Genomic DNA, 14,944 nt, shown 5'->3' with positions numbered 1-14,944 from the left:
AGCCTGACACTAAATGGCCAAACTGGTTTAGAGCTACTGTAACTGAACCCGGCGGAGGCAGCAGGAAAAAATCACAACGAGCGGAGAAGAAGAGGAGGAGGAGGAGGGAGGAAGGAAGAGAAGGACACTGGGAGGAATGACAGTAATCCCCTGCATTCTTAGTGAGACTTAAACACACTGATCATTTCTTTCTTTGTAAAACAAAAACCTCACACTCGCAGACACACAAAAAAACGCAAGATACGCAAACACCTGCTCACTAGAAATACTCCTCATCCATATCAGGCCCAGTCTCACTGTGTTTGTGATTACAATTCATACATTTATTCATCAGTGCAGCAGCATCACAGAGAGCACGTCCTTGAAGTGAGACTTTGTAACTTTGAAAAGAGGAACCGACACAATCCTCCCAAACTTTTTCAAATGAAAAAAACTGAAGTCGGAAGCAATAAAAGTCGCCTTCCCTCCGGTTAACACACTCTGGGGCTTTTGTTGCTTGAGCCGTGGCTATTGTTGGAGAACTCTAGTATCTGGGTATAGGCTCTAACATCCCTCAGTTCACTGACTTAATGAATCTGCTCCACTTCTACTGCAGTTGCACTTGCAGTCTAAGTAGGAATGGGATGGAGGATGTATCGCTTTCAGATCTAGGTCTGTGCAGTCTGGTCTGCAGCTGTGGTCTCTACCAGAGGAGGAGAAGTGTGATACTCAAAGGTTGTTGTGTGTGTTCTCAGCTGAACTCCTCCACTGTATCCACCCTGCAGCTCTACAGACAGAATGAGGGCTATGCTATCTGATCAAAGACTTCTATATACAGCACTATATAGTGAGCTCATAGGGAAAAGATAGAAAACGCTTTCAGACACGAGAGATGCAGAGAAAATACAAGATACATTCATTAATCCCACACACATGCACAGACACTCTCATGCAAAGTTGGGAAATTTGTCCTCTGCTTTTGAACCATCTGGTGAACACAGCAGGACACACAGAGCAGTGGGCAGCCATGCACGACCCCCGGGGAGCAGATGTTGGGGGAGTAAGGTGCCTTGCTCAGGGGCACTCGACAGTGGGGTAGGGAGAGTCCTCTTGAACAGATCCAAGTGTTGTCCATACAGATATGTTTTTGTTATTACTCCATGGAGTAGAACAAGAGACCTTCCAGTCTGATGTCTTCCCAATTTTCTTCCCATAGTCAAATTTTTCTGCCACTAGTCCACTGCCTCTCCAAAAGTGAGTTCCCATACCGGGAGTCGAACCCGGGCCGCCTGGGTGAAAACCAGGAATCCTAACCGCTAGACCATATGGGACTGGTGTCAAATTGTCATATAATTATCAAAATCACGATTCCATTCATCAACATCTAAGACATAAGTGTGACACTTGTGTCTTTATGGCCGCACCATAGACACCACAGGAGAGCGTCAGGTGAGATAAATGAGCATATCATGATTTAACTATTGTAAACTGATGAAATATATGTTCATTTGTTTGTTTATCTTCAGGACACAGTGAGCCAAAGTGAACAAGGTGTCAAAATTAAACTGTTCCAACCTTTTGTGCTGTTTACAGCTAAATATACATTGATAAGTATTTTTTTTTAAAGCTGAAATCCATATTTTCCTCTGTGTGTCTTACTGATGCTGATATTTTATGTTTTTATCCAACTTTTTCTGTTATATTAATAATTGAGACATCCTACAGTCTTCTTTTAAAAATTCTAACTTTCTTATATGAAAAATACATCTGAGACCCTGAGTGTTTGAAGGTTTCTTTTCAGGTTTTACAGTGTGAAGCCCCCGAGGAAGCTGACACGTCCCCTCAGCTCCATCACCTCAGCAGGGGACGACACTGACACTGTTATTTATCTTCTCCATAAATTCCCTCCATCCGCCCACACTCTTACACTGCTCCTGGCCTGTTTTGTATTCAGAGCACAGATCGATTTCTCCAGGTCACATTGATGAGAGACTTCTAATTTCCTAATGGAAAACCAGCGGAGCACTTTGTGTGTATGTGTGTGTGTGTGTGTGTGTGTGTGTGTGTGTGAGGACGCCCTAGGCCTATAACTGGTAAGCCTGTGTGTAGATGCACGGTGTTTGGCAAAGCTGTCACAAAGTGGTACAAGGTTAGATCACCCTGTTTCGTAAGCCCGAGTTCAGAGGGAGGGGACGGGGAGAAAAAAACAGCATATTTCAGATTTCTCCTTATTCACGTTTGGTTTTGATATATGAAATTTCAAATGGCGAATTATGATTATGACGGCTATTGATAAAAGCCGTCCTGTTAACGGTTACTGATCTATGCACGGAGCCGCGCAGCAATTTACCGATGACTGATGGCTTCATTTCAGCTCATTTCTAAACATGAAAGCGAGCAGAGACAACTCTGCATCATGGAGTCGGCGGCGAGCCCGTCCCCTGAAGCAGTTATCGATGCAAAACATGAGCTTCCTCAATTTCTCTGTTCTGTCACAACAAATCACGGGACCAATCAACGTGAGGGAGGCGATTTGCATAACGTTGCTTATATCAAAGAGATTAAACTTTGTGCGAGCCGGCACTCAATTTAGATGTCATCTTCTTGGAAGTGAAAGAAAAAAACATTCACAAGGCGAAATTACATCAGACGCAATCTGATTTGTGATAAGACGTCTGGTCGGGTGATGTGATGATTTTAGAAATGACGGGGAGTGTTTCAGTTTCCTTATCGTATGGACAGACACACTTTGTTCTCTCCCATTTTAATTTGTTTATCTTAAAAAGTAAATGAAAGATATTAAAACTAGGATGGCACTCGTCAGAGCGCAGACCTCCACGAGGGACCAACACTCCTCTAAGGCTTCATCCACTCTACATCACGTTTTCATTTAAAATCGCATCTAGTTGAAGAGTTTAAGAACCACTTGAACTACGAAGTTTGGAAACTATGCTGGCAAGTTTAATTCCGATAACTCAGAAACCAAGATGTTTGGCAACGACGACGTAGACGCTCTGATTGGGTCTTTTCAGTCACGACGTAGCCTTCGCTGATTCGTCAGGCTCCCATCACATGACCCTCTTCCGGATGAAGGTAACCGGGATTAGCATCGGCTACCAGTGTTCAAGCTACATGGATGATCAATCAAAGGCATTGGTGACCCTGTTGTCTTTGCTAAGAGCTGTCTTGCGGTTAAATTCTGCATTTTACAATCATACAACTGATTATAAGAGACGAGCTGTTATTCGAGTAATCTCAAACAATTCTACAGCTAACAACCAAATCAAGGGATGTTCCTTTTTCAGGTGTGTTTGTAAGGACGGGGATTAAAACGTTGTTTGAGATTACATTACATGTCGTTTAGCTGATTTACAATTAGTGTGATATGTATCTGAGATGGAGATAAAACGTAGAAGTATGGATTTTGCCTCGGATCCAATCTAGCTAGACCAAACTTTCAAACACATAAAAAACATCAACATTATTCCCCTGGGAAATTGGTGAAAAATTCTAAAAACATCCTATTTCTCAATGTAACAGGTCCCTGATGCACCAAGTTTTGTGTGAATCCGTTCAGCTGATTTTGTGTAATCCTCCTGACAAACAGGCAAACAAATAATCTCCTTGGCAGAGGTGATAACACTGATATCGTTCAAATATTTTATATATTACCTGTCGCAGGGATGGAATAAAAAAAAACAAAAAACACACATGATTTCAGGGGTGAGTGGTTTTCTTTGAGTTTTTTTTTTTTCATTATAAATTTTACACAGCTGGAACAAAACAAAAAGATACATCAACACACCACAGAGGTCACAACAGTGTACCACAAAATATACAGTATACAGTACAGCGAGAGAAGTAAAGCACTGAGAATATCTCATAAAGAATCCTAAATATAAAATAAAAAAACATGTCTCTTCTCTCAGTGAGCGGGAAATCGTGGGAGAAATGAAAAGCTCAGTAGTTGCAAAATGAAGAATCCCCTAAAAAAAAGAAAAACTTGCATACCACAATATTATTTTTTTGTATAAAACATTAAAATCAAAAAAAGGATGCTCCACACTCACGTATCTATCTCACCTGCCATCACAGGTTAGCTAACAGTCAATATGGCAAGATCAGTAGACAGACATTGATTTTAAAGAAAAGGCCTTGTGGGCGCAGATAGTGGTTTGAGGTGACCTTTTTAGAAAAAGTAAAAAATCAAGGCCATTGGTTCCAGTGTACAACAAAGTAAAAGGGCACATCAACCCGCTATCAGACCTCTGGGGCCTGCGAACAGTGTAGAGGAGGAACAGAGACGCCAGGATTTCAAACTTAAAACACAGACACACACTCCTGAAAACTCTTTCATTTGGTACAAAATAAAACGGTACACCACAAATTCCAGCAAAGAGCTGTAACCCCATCCCTCCCGCTCCCTCCCCTCCGAGATTGTATTAAACCATGAAGTGAACGAGTGAACGTATGCCGGTGATTTCTCCAAACAGGTGAATCTGTGACTACTGCAGCTTAGCCCCCCCCCTGGAGGCTCTGCTGTGCCGTCATTAGAAAAACAACACACACACACACAGGCTCAGCACGCCTCTTATTTGAGCCCGTCGACCATTTCCACCATAATTCCACCAATTTTACAGCGAAAGTCGAGGATAATTAGGTTCTGTGAGCGGAGACGCCGCTCGTGAGAAACGGTTTCATTCCGGTGCAGAAGACGGGTGGGGGGGGGGGCTGCGAAAGGCTTTGAGAAGAAATGACAGCAATTACGGTCCCAGGGCGGCGGCTTAATAAGCACAGATGCTTTCTGAGCTCCACATTGTGCACAGTACACATCAGCATTTGAATCCACAAAAAAAAAACAAAAAACCAGGAGAGCAAAGTAAAACAACAAGCAAACGAGTGGTGCACTAACATAATGTACAAGCACGCTGGAAATGGGAAGAACAAATTTGTACAACCTAATAGCTTTCTTCTTTCAGTGGCTTTTTTTAGCTGGATTGGAAAAACAAGCAATTGTAGAGCGAGGATCGACGTTATCAAAGCAGTTTCTACCGGAAACTAATTAGGGAGATGGGGGGGGGGGAATATCCATGAACATTTGCAGGTGGCAAAAGATGCAATTAAAGAAACAGCACTGAAGCAAACGCGGAGCTTCTTTGAGCGGAAATGGTTACAGGCGTGTGTTTAGGGATTAAATGTCGTGAGCATAAATCGTCACTTGTTACTGGGCTGGATGAAGCCGAGCGACAGCCTGAGAGTAGACGCTCGGTGTTGCAAACAAGCAAACACACACTTCCGATTAAAACACACACATACACACACAGGGGCTTAATGGCATTTTCTGTGTAATTTGGGGAAGATAAGAACGATTGTGCCGCCGTGTTTGTAATGTTCAGCTCTACTCTGCAGTGGAGTCAAAGATGTGATTGAAGGAGTTAGATGAAAATAATAATAATTAAAAAAAGCGATGATAGTGACGTCATCCAGTGATTATGAGTCTTTAACCTGTGGCAGCTCAGATGGGTGGAGCAGAAGAAAGTGGATCTTTAAAAAAAAATATCAAGGAATGGGGGTTATAACTCCACCCAGCAGGTCTACCCCAGGTTATAAAACAAGCATGACTGATGCCTGCTAAGCCTCCCGAAGTCCCCAGAACAAACCCACGTCCACGCTCCACCTCGTGTCCCCTCCTCTCAGTACTCCTCTAGTATAGTGAATAAAAAATTGGCCCTGTTGTCTTCATAACAGTTGTCCTCCTTCCCTTCATCCCTCTGCCGGTTGTTTTCCTCCACGCAGTTCAAGACTGTCAAAGAGACAAACACAAAAAAACAATATAATTACAACCAATTTACAAACATTAGTTCTTTATGATAAGAAACACTGTGTTTATGACTTTCTGGTATTTATCTTGATAAAAAAAGTGGCTCAAACAAAGTATCTACCTGTTAATTAACAGCTCATTTAACAGCTAATTAGAGCAAATTTAATGTAGCTTCCCTTTTTTGCATTAAGATTAAAGCATGCATCAAGAAAATTACAGTTACCGTAGATGGATATATAGATAGATATACAAATAGATGGATAGATAGATAGATAAATAGATAGACATACAACTATATGGATAGATAGATAGATAGATAGATAGATAGATAGATAGATAGATAGATAGATAGATAGATAGATAGATAGATAGATAGATAGATAGATAGATAGATAGATAGATAGATAGATAGATAGATAGATAGATAGATAGATAGATAGATATATAGATAGATAAATAGATAGATAGATAGATAGATAGATAGATAGATAGATAGATAGATAGATAGATAGATAGATAGATAGATAGATAGATAGATAGATAGATAGATAGATAGATAGATAGATAGATAGATAGATAGATAGATAGATAGATAGATAGATAGAAAGATAGATAGATAGATAGATAGATAGATAGATAGATAGATAGATAGATAGATAGATAGATAGATAGATAGATAGATAGATAGATAGATATATAGATATATAGATAGATAGATAGATAGATAGATAGATAGATAGATAGATAGATAGATAGATAGATAGATAGATAGATAGATAGATAGATAGATAGATAGATAGATAGATAGATAGATAGATAGATAGATAGATAGATAGATAGATAGATAGATAGATAGATAGATAGATAGATAGATAGATAGATAGATAGATAGATGGATGGATAGATGGAAAGATAGGTCGATCACTATTTCTGGGTATTTAATTTGACAGTTGAGAGGAGCCAGGGAACGAGGGAGGACAGAAGATTTTTGTAAAATGATCTGTTTTTGCTCATATGAAGTTATTGAGCTTAATGTTGTTTCAGACTGAAACTGAATCTGCCTGTGGCTTGGTTTTCAGTAGACAGCTCACAGACTAATGTTCTTATTTGGCGTCTCTACAAATAAACATCACTTGATAGAATTTGAACAGACTTTTGCATCCTCCTGTTGTTTCCATTTTAAATATAAAGCCTGTTAGTCCGCCGTCTTCCTGCAGTGCTGCAACATTGCGCAGTTTGCTGTCAGCACTTTCAAACGTCCCATAAAACAAAGCTCCCTTAAAAGGGCTTTCACATGCACGTCAAACATGCCACTACCATAAATTTCAGGATGAAGTGATTTACACTCATGACGGCATTTTCAGATGACTGCGTACAGCTGTCAGCCTCCGTCACTCGAGCCGCAGCGACGAGTTTCTAAATCCCACTGTCTTTGAACCACAACTGTCGAAACCCAGTCAGCGTGACTGATGTGTCGGAAGATATTTACTTACTGTAAAGCTTGTGTTCAAACTGATCCTGCTGTGAAGTCTCAGTGGGAAGGTTTACGTTTACATGGACATACTCAGCTGAATGTTCTCCAGATAGATAAGATTTACTCCAGCCAACAAGCCACGTTGACCTTATTCCCCTAAAGATTAAATCCCACTACAGGTTTAACTTTTCTTTGTATTCTCTGAAAAGAGTCTGCATTTCACAGGTTTGACCACAAACTGTCACTAAATGAACAAAGGAACTAAATGGAAACGTCTTTTATGAGAAATGTAGGAATAAGAAGAACCTTGTTTTCATACACTGTGGCAAGAGCACTGTGAATCACAAGGTCAACATTAGTGAGTTTCAGACACAAACTCTGGAACTCCCATACAGCCACTCCAGAAAATGTCAGGAAGACCTCTGGAGTTCATTGCATGTCATGACCCACCAGCCCTTAATCTCTTCCCGTGCCCTTTGTCCTGACCTGTTCTGTGGACGGTCTCTTGTTGAGGAGACCGGCCTCTTCATTGGCCTTGTCTGTCTTCATCTCAACTACGATGTCGTTGTTCACTTCTCCGCTGGCTCTGCAGAGGAAAGGAAAAAACAAAAAGTCAGTGAGTGTGTTGAAATATATTCTCCTTGTACGACGTGACTGAAGGCCACTGACCCCTAGTCTTAACTCTGCACAGCGTTGTTGACATAAATAATATTGGTCTGCTTAATCCAACATCCATCTCGAAATGTTGTTTACACTCTACACCCATTGCCTGGGATAAACCATTGCTTGGTTTTAAGAAAGATTTTCTTTTGCTTTGTCTTTGAGTTTAAACACAAACTTAATTCAAATCAAAACTGAGATCAAACTGCTTTTCCAGCTATTTATCTGACTACAGAGACAGATGTGAGAACAAACGTCAGAGGCGATATCTCTTTGAGGATTATTTACTGAAAGAGCCTTTCAACTTCTCGCCCTGCGTCTCCCTGCATACTGATCTAAAAACACAAACATTATCAAACTGGAAACGATTGAGTTTGTCATGATTAGATCAAACTCAAACAGATTTAGAGGATACTTCTTCATGCTGATATTTTTCATTATCAGCACTTTATTAACAAAATAAGCATTTTGAATGTGGCTTAAAGCGCTTTGAGTAGACCACGAGAGGAGAAAAGCAGTTCATTACAATCCCAGCCGCGATTGCTCCTTTCTACCCATCTTAACTTCCCCAGCGCTCTGTACTCACACTTCCTTCTTGTCCTTCTTGCTGCAGGGCAACTTGCGCTTCTTGTTCAGGAAGTAGATGAGGGCCACCAGCAGCAGGAGCAGCAGAACACACACCACCACGGCTATCACCACCCCGCTGGAGCCTCCCTGCTGCTTGTCAGCTACAGTGCCGCAAGGGACGCATGGAGGGAGGGGTGGAGGGGAAGATGGTGGGGGTGGAGGGTTGGTGGAATAGTTGAGGGAGGACAGAGAGGAGGCAATGAGGGGGGAAGTGAGGGATCGATCACAGGGGAGGAGAATGGGAGGAGGGTGCGTTTGATTTTGAAGGGGCAGTGGTAGGGAGAGGGGCATCATGGCGGGTGGAAGAAAAAGGGGTGTTTTGATTCGTGGGGTAGAAAAGAGAGAGGGAAAAGGAGGGTAATGATTTCAGAGAGAGATGGGGTGACGGAAGGATGGAGAGGATGAGACGGGTGGGGTCCAGGCGATGGATGGATAGATGGAGGGGTGGGTGGGTGATTGGGTGGAAAGGAAAAGAAGTGGGGAAAGGGGAAGTGGGATGTGGGGTTAGTTTAACTTTTGAATGGACTGACTGAAATGTGATGGGACCCCAGTAAGGGCCTGTAAACTCACAGGTAAAACTAGACAGCTGACCAGAGCCAGAAAACACTGAACATACTCACCCATCCACATAGACTTGTATCACTACACTTGTGAGGACATGACTCTCCCCTCAAAACTGATGTTGCTGAATAAACTCTAACTTTTAAAGGCCATTATCCATTAATACAGATTTATACCAAGGCCATTAGGGATACTAAGTGTTTCTGACTGGATGGAGTCCTTAAAATAATGGTTTGGCATTTGGGGAAATATGCCAAGTTGCTTTCTTAAAAGGATGTGATAAATTATAATATTAATACATCCGATATATAATGTGGCTGCAGCCTGGGGATGGTTGGATTATTTTGACAGTCTGGTAACGTCTGAAGGTAAAAACTACACCGTCACCTCAAAAGTTCATCCTTAAAACGCTATAAATCTTTTGTTAAGTAGTGTCACAAGGTTTATGTGATGGAGGAGACTTCCTGGAGTCTCAGCTGGTTGCCTGGCGACCCCGGGAAAATGTCATATTATTGCTCTAAATTCCTCAACCTTTTTTTCTGGCTCTCCTTAACCATGACTTAGGTCAATCTAAAAAAAAAGGCCACAAAAGCTTTAAGCTGTGATACGTGGCTGTGGTAGAAACTTGCCACTGCGCTCTGATGTCTCCTCCTTTACAAAAGACCATCAGGTGAAGTTGAGGAAAGATTCTTTGACTCCACTTTGTTAATTTCTGTCATATCACAAGATCTAAAACATAAGGTTTTGCTTTTGTCGCATTTTTTTGGGCCCATAAACTCTTCTCTGAACCCAAATTCCTTTAGATTTAGCAAATAATTATGGGACAGATCTGATTGGACATATTTAGGTTATACATTTCGGCCTCGTTGTTAAGCATTAAATTAAAGAAAAAGGAAAATTTGGGTCAATTACAGAACAGATGTTATGTATCTGTATCATCGTATAGGAGGAGCCTGTATGATTCAGCCAGGCACAATTTTGGGAATTTATTGAAGTAATTTTAAATTCCAAACTTTCTCTTCTTTTATTTCAGGGTTTTTTAATTGCTGTGTCATTAAAAGAGTAAACTGCTTGAAAAGAATTGTCAAACTTTAAGTTGTGCTTTCTGACACCAGAATCTTCCTTCTTCCCCCTAAAGTCCTAGTTTAAAATCAGTCCTCACAACAGTAATACAAGTTTGCATACAAAAACACATCAGCTCTTGTAAACACAATTACACTAACCTGTGCGTGTGTGCACACAGACATCAATACACACACGGTGACTTAAAGAGTTGTAGACGTACACCGTACACATGTCAGTAGGGTTAGCAGTACACACCTGACGTAAGCACAGGGTTTCCAGAGAGCAGCACTTTGAAAGAAAGAAAGTTTCTCAGTCGCGTAGCAAAGCAAAGCAACAAACACTCGACACACCACGGGGGGTAACGCACACAGAAGCTAAGGTTAGAACACAATCCTACACACAGCACCCTGACGAGTAGAGACACGACGAAGAGGGAAGAAGCCAGAAACAAGAGGACAAAGTCGGAAAGAAGACCACGAAGAAGACACAGTGAACGAACAAAGAGAGGAAAGGAAGGAATAGAATAGAATAGAATCCTTTATTGTCCCCTAGGGGCCACAAAAAGTGTAGTAGCATCCACAAAATATAGGACAGACATCATACAAAGGTGACGAGAGAAGAAGAATAACAATATACAATATCCACAGTGTTCGGTAGCAAGAGGGCAAATATACAAGATTACAGTACAGAGGAGGAAGGTGTGTATGTGTATATGTGTGTGTGTGTGTTTGTGTGTACGTGTGTGTTTGCGTGTGAGATGGAAGGGCAGGGGCAAGAGGAGATGGGTGTTGGGGGGGGGGTATTGCTAAATTACAGGGTCTGTACAACAAAGATTCCTGAGAAAAGGAGGGAGGAGAGGAGGAGGAGGGAGAAGGCGCTACCTCTGTCGGCTGAGTTGTCAATTGCTGCAAAAAAGGAGACAAGAAAAAGAAGGGAGGGTTCAGGTTGCAGGTAATGGATCTGCTGTAAGAGCAAAAGACAGCGGCAGTGATTTGAAATTCTATATGTTTTTTTCAAAGTCTTAGTTTAGTCTAGTTCAAAAAGAGATTTGTAAAAACAGATTATTGCACCGTTCACATTTGAAAGTCTACGGATTTTATGACTAGAAACCTCCAGCTCAAAGCAGAAAGGAAGATCAGTTACATTGTACGATAATAACTTCTGCCAAGGAAGTTATGTTTTCATTGCAGTTAGTGTGTCTGTCATCAGGATCACACAAAAAAACTACACAACCAATCTTCTTGAAACTTGTTGGAAGGGTGAGACATGTGCCGAGGAAGAACCCATGACTTTTCAAAAGGAATTCGATTAAGGGGATGAATCCAGGAATTGGAAGTGCAGATTGTGCATTTTTTGATATGTCTCATAGAAATAGCGCTGCCAATAGATGCACTGCGTGAGTGTATGTGTGTGTGTGTGTTTGTGTGAGAGTGGCAAAAACTGTACTGTAAAGTGCTGAGTGGTCATCAAGACTAGAGAAGATCAATTTGATTCAGACCAACATTTTATGGGTTCTTCCTCGACCCAGGCGACATTCTTCAATCTATTTTCATGGTAATTCATCCAGTAGTTTTTGAGTAATGCCACTAAAGAACAGGCAAACCAACGTGGGTGAAAACATAGCCTCCCTGGAAATCATAAATTCCTTTGAAGAAGACGTAGACGCAGCAGCATCATCGCTGCCGGCGCGTCCTGACACTGACCTCGTTTCAGAGATACCGGGAAGGACTTGCTATCAGCTCCGTGCTCGTTGGTGACCTCGCAGGTCACCCCGGCCTTCATGATCTCGGCTGTGGTTTGCAGGGTCACGGTGCTCACCACCTTGTTTCCTTCCACTGACACAGACTGGCAGGGGCGAAAGGGGGGGAAGGAGGGAGGAGAGATGGAGGAGAGCAGACAAAGAGAAGACATTTATTTTTATTTCGATGCTCACTCATCACTTCTTAGCGAATACATTTTAACTTTGTGGCTTCTTTTCCTGTTGCACTTGGCCCTAACTCATTCTTTGGTCCCTTTCATTGTGCACACACACTCTTTCTTCAATTCTTCTTCCGTTTTATATTGATTCAAAAAAGTTTAGGTAGCTCCATCTTTGATCATACATAGTGAATATCACGACTTGCTTCTGAAATCATCCAATTTGAGGGGATCATTCATTTTTTATCAAATTTTCTTCACTTTATATGATATAATATTTAAATTATGAAGCAATATTCCCTCTGTAAATTTCTTAAAAGCCGCTAAATATGAACTGTATCAACTGTATCACATCAATATGAAATATGAGTATAAAATATTACAGCACCACAAGCTGTCTCTCTCTCTCTCTCGCTCTCTCTCTCTCTCTCTCTCTCTCTCTCTCTCTCTCTCTCTCTCTCTCTCTCTCTCTCTCTCTCTCTCTCTCCCTCTCTCCTTTTTCCATGGGTTTGAAGTTTAACATGCCGATTTTTCCAGAAGAAGATCTTAAGATGCTATGAAAAATGAATCATGCCTCAAAACTTCACATCTTGACCCAAATGGAAACTCCACTGCTAATAGCCCTGTTTGTTTGACATACATCTTCACCTCCACAGACTGTACACTTCCCTCCAGGAGAGCATCAATGGCTCTTATTGACTAAGTGCTTCTTATAAATTGCACAGGAGGGAAGAGGCATCTTTGTCTCGGCCGGCCTCGCCTTTGTTTTCACACTCGTACCTCCTTTCCTGAGGGCTTCCAGGTGAACTGAGGGGCGGGGTAGCCGTAGGCCGAGCACTTCAGAGACACCATGTCTCCTTCCTTCACCACCTCTCCTGCAGCGGGAGTCTCGATCATCGGCTTTCCTGGGGAGGGAGAGAGTGCAGGGGTGAACAATTGGAACGTTTTTTTATAAACAGTGCAGCCAAACCCTCTTAAAACACACACACACACACAGTGCCTCAATCTCTCAGCTGCTTCCACCCACTTCACAACCTCCTTCCTCTGACTAAAACAATACTCTGCACGCCCTAACACTGACCGCTGTTATTAGACTATGTGAGTGTGATTTAGAAAGAAAAAAAGAGTGTGCATTTCCCGAAACCTATCTGAGTCTGAGAGGAAACTAAAAGATCTCCACCCGAACCTGACTGACATTCTGTTTATTTGTGTCTATACCCGACCCAACACCAACGCAGTTAAAGTAATCTGCACCAAGTTTGTGTGACACAAAAACAGTTCAATTGTGTGTGTGTGTATGTGTGTGTGTGTGTGTGTGTGTGTGTGTGTGTGTGTGTGTGTGTGTGTGTGTGTGTGTCTGTTACCTTTGACGGTGAGGTTGACACTATACTCCGCTGTCAGTCCTGGCACAGAGGGCACAGCTCCAACACACATGTACTCCCCAGCTTTATCATAGGAAACATCTTGTATTGACAGAGTGCCGTCCTGAGAGAGCACATCAGAGCCCTGGAGGAACACAAACATCCAGGAATAAAACCAACTGGACTCCACACTCCTCTTCATCCAATGTGTGTGTGTGTGTGTGTGTGTGTGTGTGTGAATATGAGAGCCAGATCTGCTTTGTGAATATCTAGTTGGTAGGCAAGCTGCTATGCTGGGAAAGAAGAGGAAAAACCTCCACACTCCACAATGTGCTGATAACAGATCAAAGTCGAGTCCTCCATGATGAGCCTGTCTCTTGCAATTCCTCTGAGAGGAATCTTTCTCTCGAAGAACAAACACTTTCTTTACCCACAAAACTAGCAGTCGGTATGTGTTTTTCATGGCACCCCGAAGACACAACAATAGATAGACAGGTAACAACAACAAGCCCGACACTGCAGGAACACTGTGCACAAAACAGAAGGAGGAGCAGGGATGAAAACCCCAAAATACCAATGCTGATTTGAGGTTTTACAGTAACAGAATGTACAGGGTTGCTTCAAATAGACTGAAAGAGTCAATACATCTTCTGCTCCCTGATAAGTTAAAACAAATAATTTGAGGATATGACATGTTGTGCATAGTTTGTCCCTGAAAAGAGACGAGTGGAGCTTCTGGTTGCCATCAACTGCTGCTCCTCCAGAAAGAAAACACATAAACAGTTTTAAATGTGTAAAGTCAAAAGAGATGAGGTAACCGTGAAAAGTTAAAATATAAAAAACACATTTTCCCCTTGCATGTCTCCCACAGGGGTTTGGATTCACACTTATATACTGACACGCACCATGTGTGGCTGTTTTTTTTTTCTTTCTCATTCGCAACATTGAGCAAACTCTAGTGTCTCTCTCCAGTTGCTGCAACTGGATCCGATACAATACAGCCAGTGTAGAGGGGCCACAAGTGTCGGTAAAGGGAGCCCTGCTTCAGACCTGCAGGCTCCAGGGCTGAGGAGCAGCTGCATATACAGTGAAGCTCTGTATCACAGTTTAGAAATGTGGTATTTGACCACTGAAGAAGGGCACTGCAATCTTGGTCGCTACAAAGCTAAACTATTCTAAAAAATGTTGGAATACAAAGTCCAAGGAAAAATCTCGCAATATGTCGGAATGGTTGGTGTGAAAAATAACCGTTGTCTGTATTTGCTCAGAACAACTTCTGATTAGGAGAAGAGGTAAGTTCTGCATAAAAACATTACATTTCTATGAAGGTGGCAGGAAAGAGAACGCACCTTTTTCCACTGAACAGTGTGCGCAGCGGAGGCCTTGGTCTTGCACTGCCATTCCACCTTGTCTCCCAGCTTGACCACTTGAGGCTCGACAGGGGTCACGTTCACGGGGTCAATGTCTGACACGGACAAA

At 42.0% G+C, this 14,944-nt stretch overlaps 1 protein-coding gene and 1 non-coding gene across 2 annotated transcripts in view; both read right to left on the bottom strand.

Annotated features, from left to right (window-relative positions):
• Positions 1-1,238: 1,238 nt before the first annotated feature.
• trnae-uuc (transfer RNA glutamic acid (anticodon UUC)) lies at positions 1,239-1,310 on the bottom strand. Its single transcript has one exon. It is a non-coding gene; the product is annotated as a tRNA-Glu (tRNA).
• A 2,394-nt stretch (positions 1,311-3,704) lies between these two features.
• Positions 3,705-14,944, bottom strand: part of bcam (basal cell adhesion molecule (Lutheran blood group)) — a 51,210-nt gene continuing 39,970 nt past the window's right edge. Inside the window, exons 9-16 of the mRNA XM_061082073.1 lie at positions 14,815-14,930; positions 13,469-13,610; positions 12,885-13,009; positions 11,891-12,032; positions 11,069-11,092; positions 8,521-8,662; positions 7,761-7,860; positions 3,705-5,782 (exon numbers count right to left, since the gene is read on the bottom strand). Coding sequence (XP_060938056.1) covers positions 5,777-5,782; positions 7,761-7,860; positions 8,521-8,662; positions 11,069-11,092; positions 11,891-12,032; positions 12,885-13,009; positions 13,469-13,610; positions 14,815-14,930 — 797 coding nt within the window. The 3' untranslated portion in view covers positions 3,705-5,776. The remainder of the gene's footprint in view (positions 5,783-7,760; positions 7,861-8,520; positions 8,663-11,068; positions 11,093-11,890; positions 12,033-12,884; positions 13,010-13,468; positions 13,611-14,814; positions 14,931-14,944) is intronic.

The sequence above is a fragment of the Limanda limanda genome, chromosome 11 (genome assembly GCF_963576545.1).
Source record: "Limanda limanda chromosome 11, fLimLim1.1, whole genome shotgun sequence".
NCBI lineage: Eukaryota > Metazoa > Chordata > Actinopteri > Pleuronectiformes > Pleuronectidae > Limanda > Limanda limanda.
The sequence above is the reverse complement of the archived record's forward strand: the minus strand, read 5'-3'. Positions and strand labels throughout refer to the sequence as shown.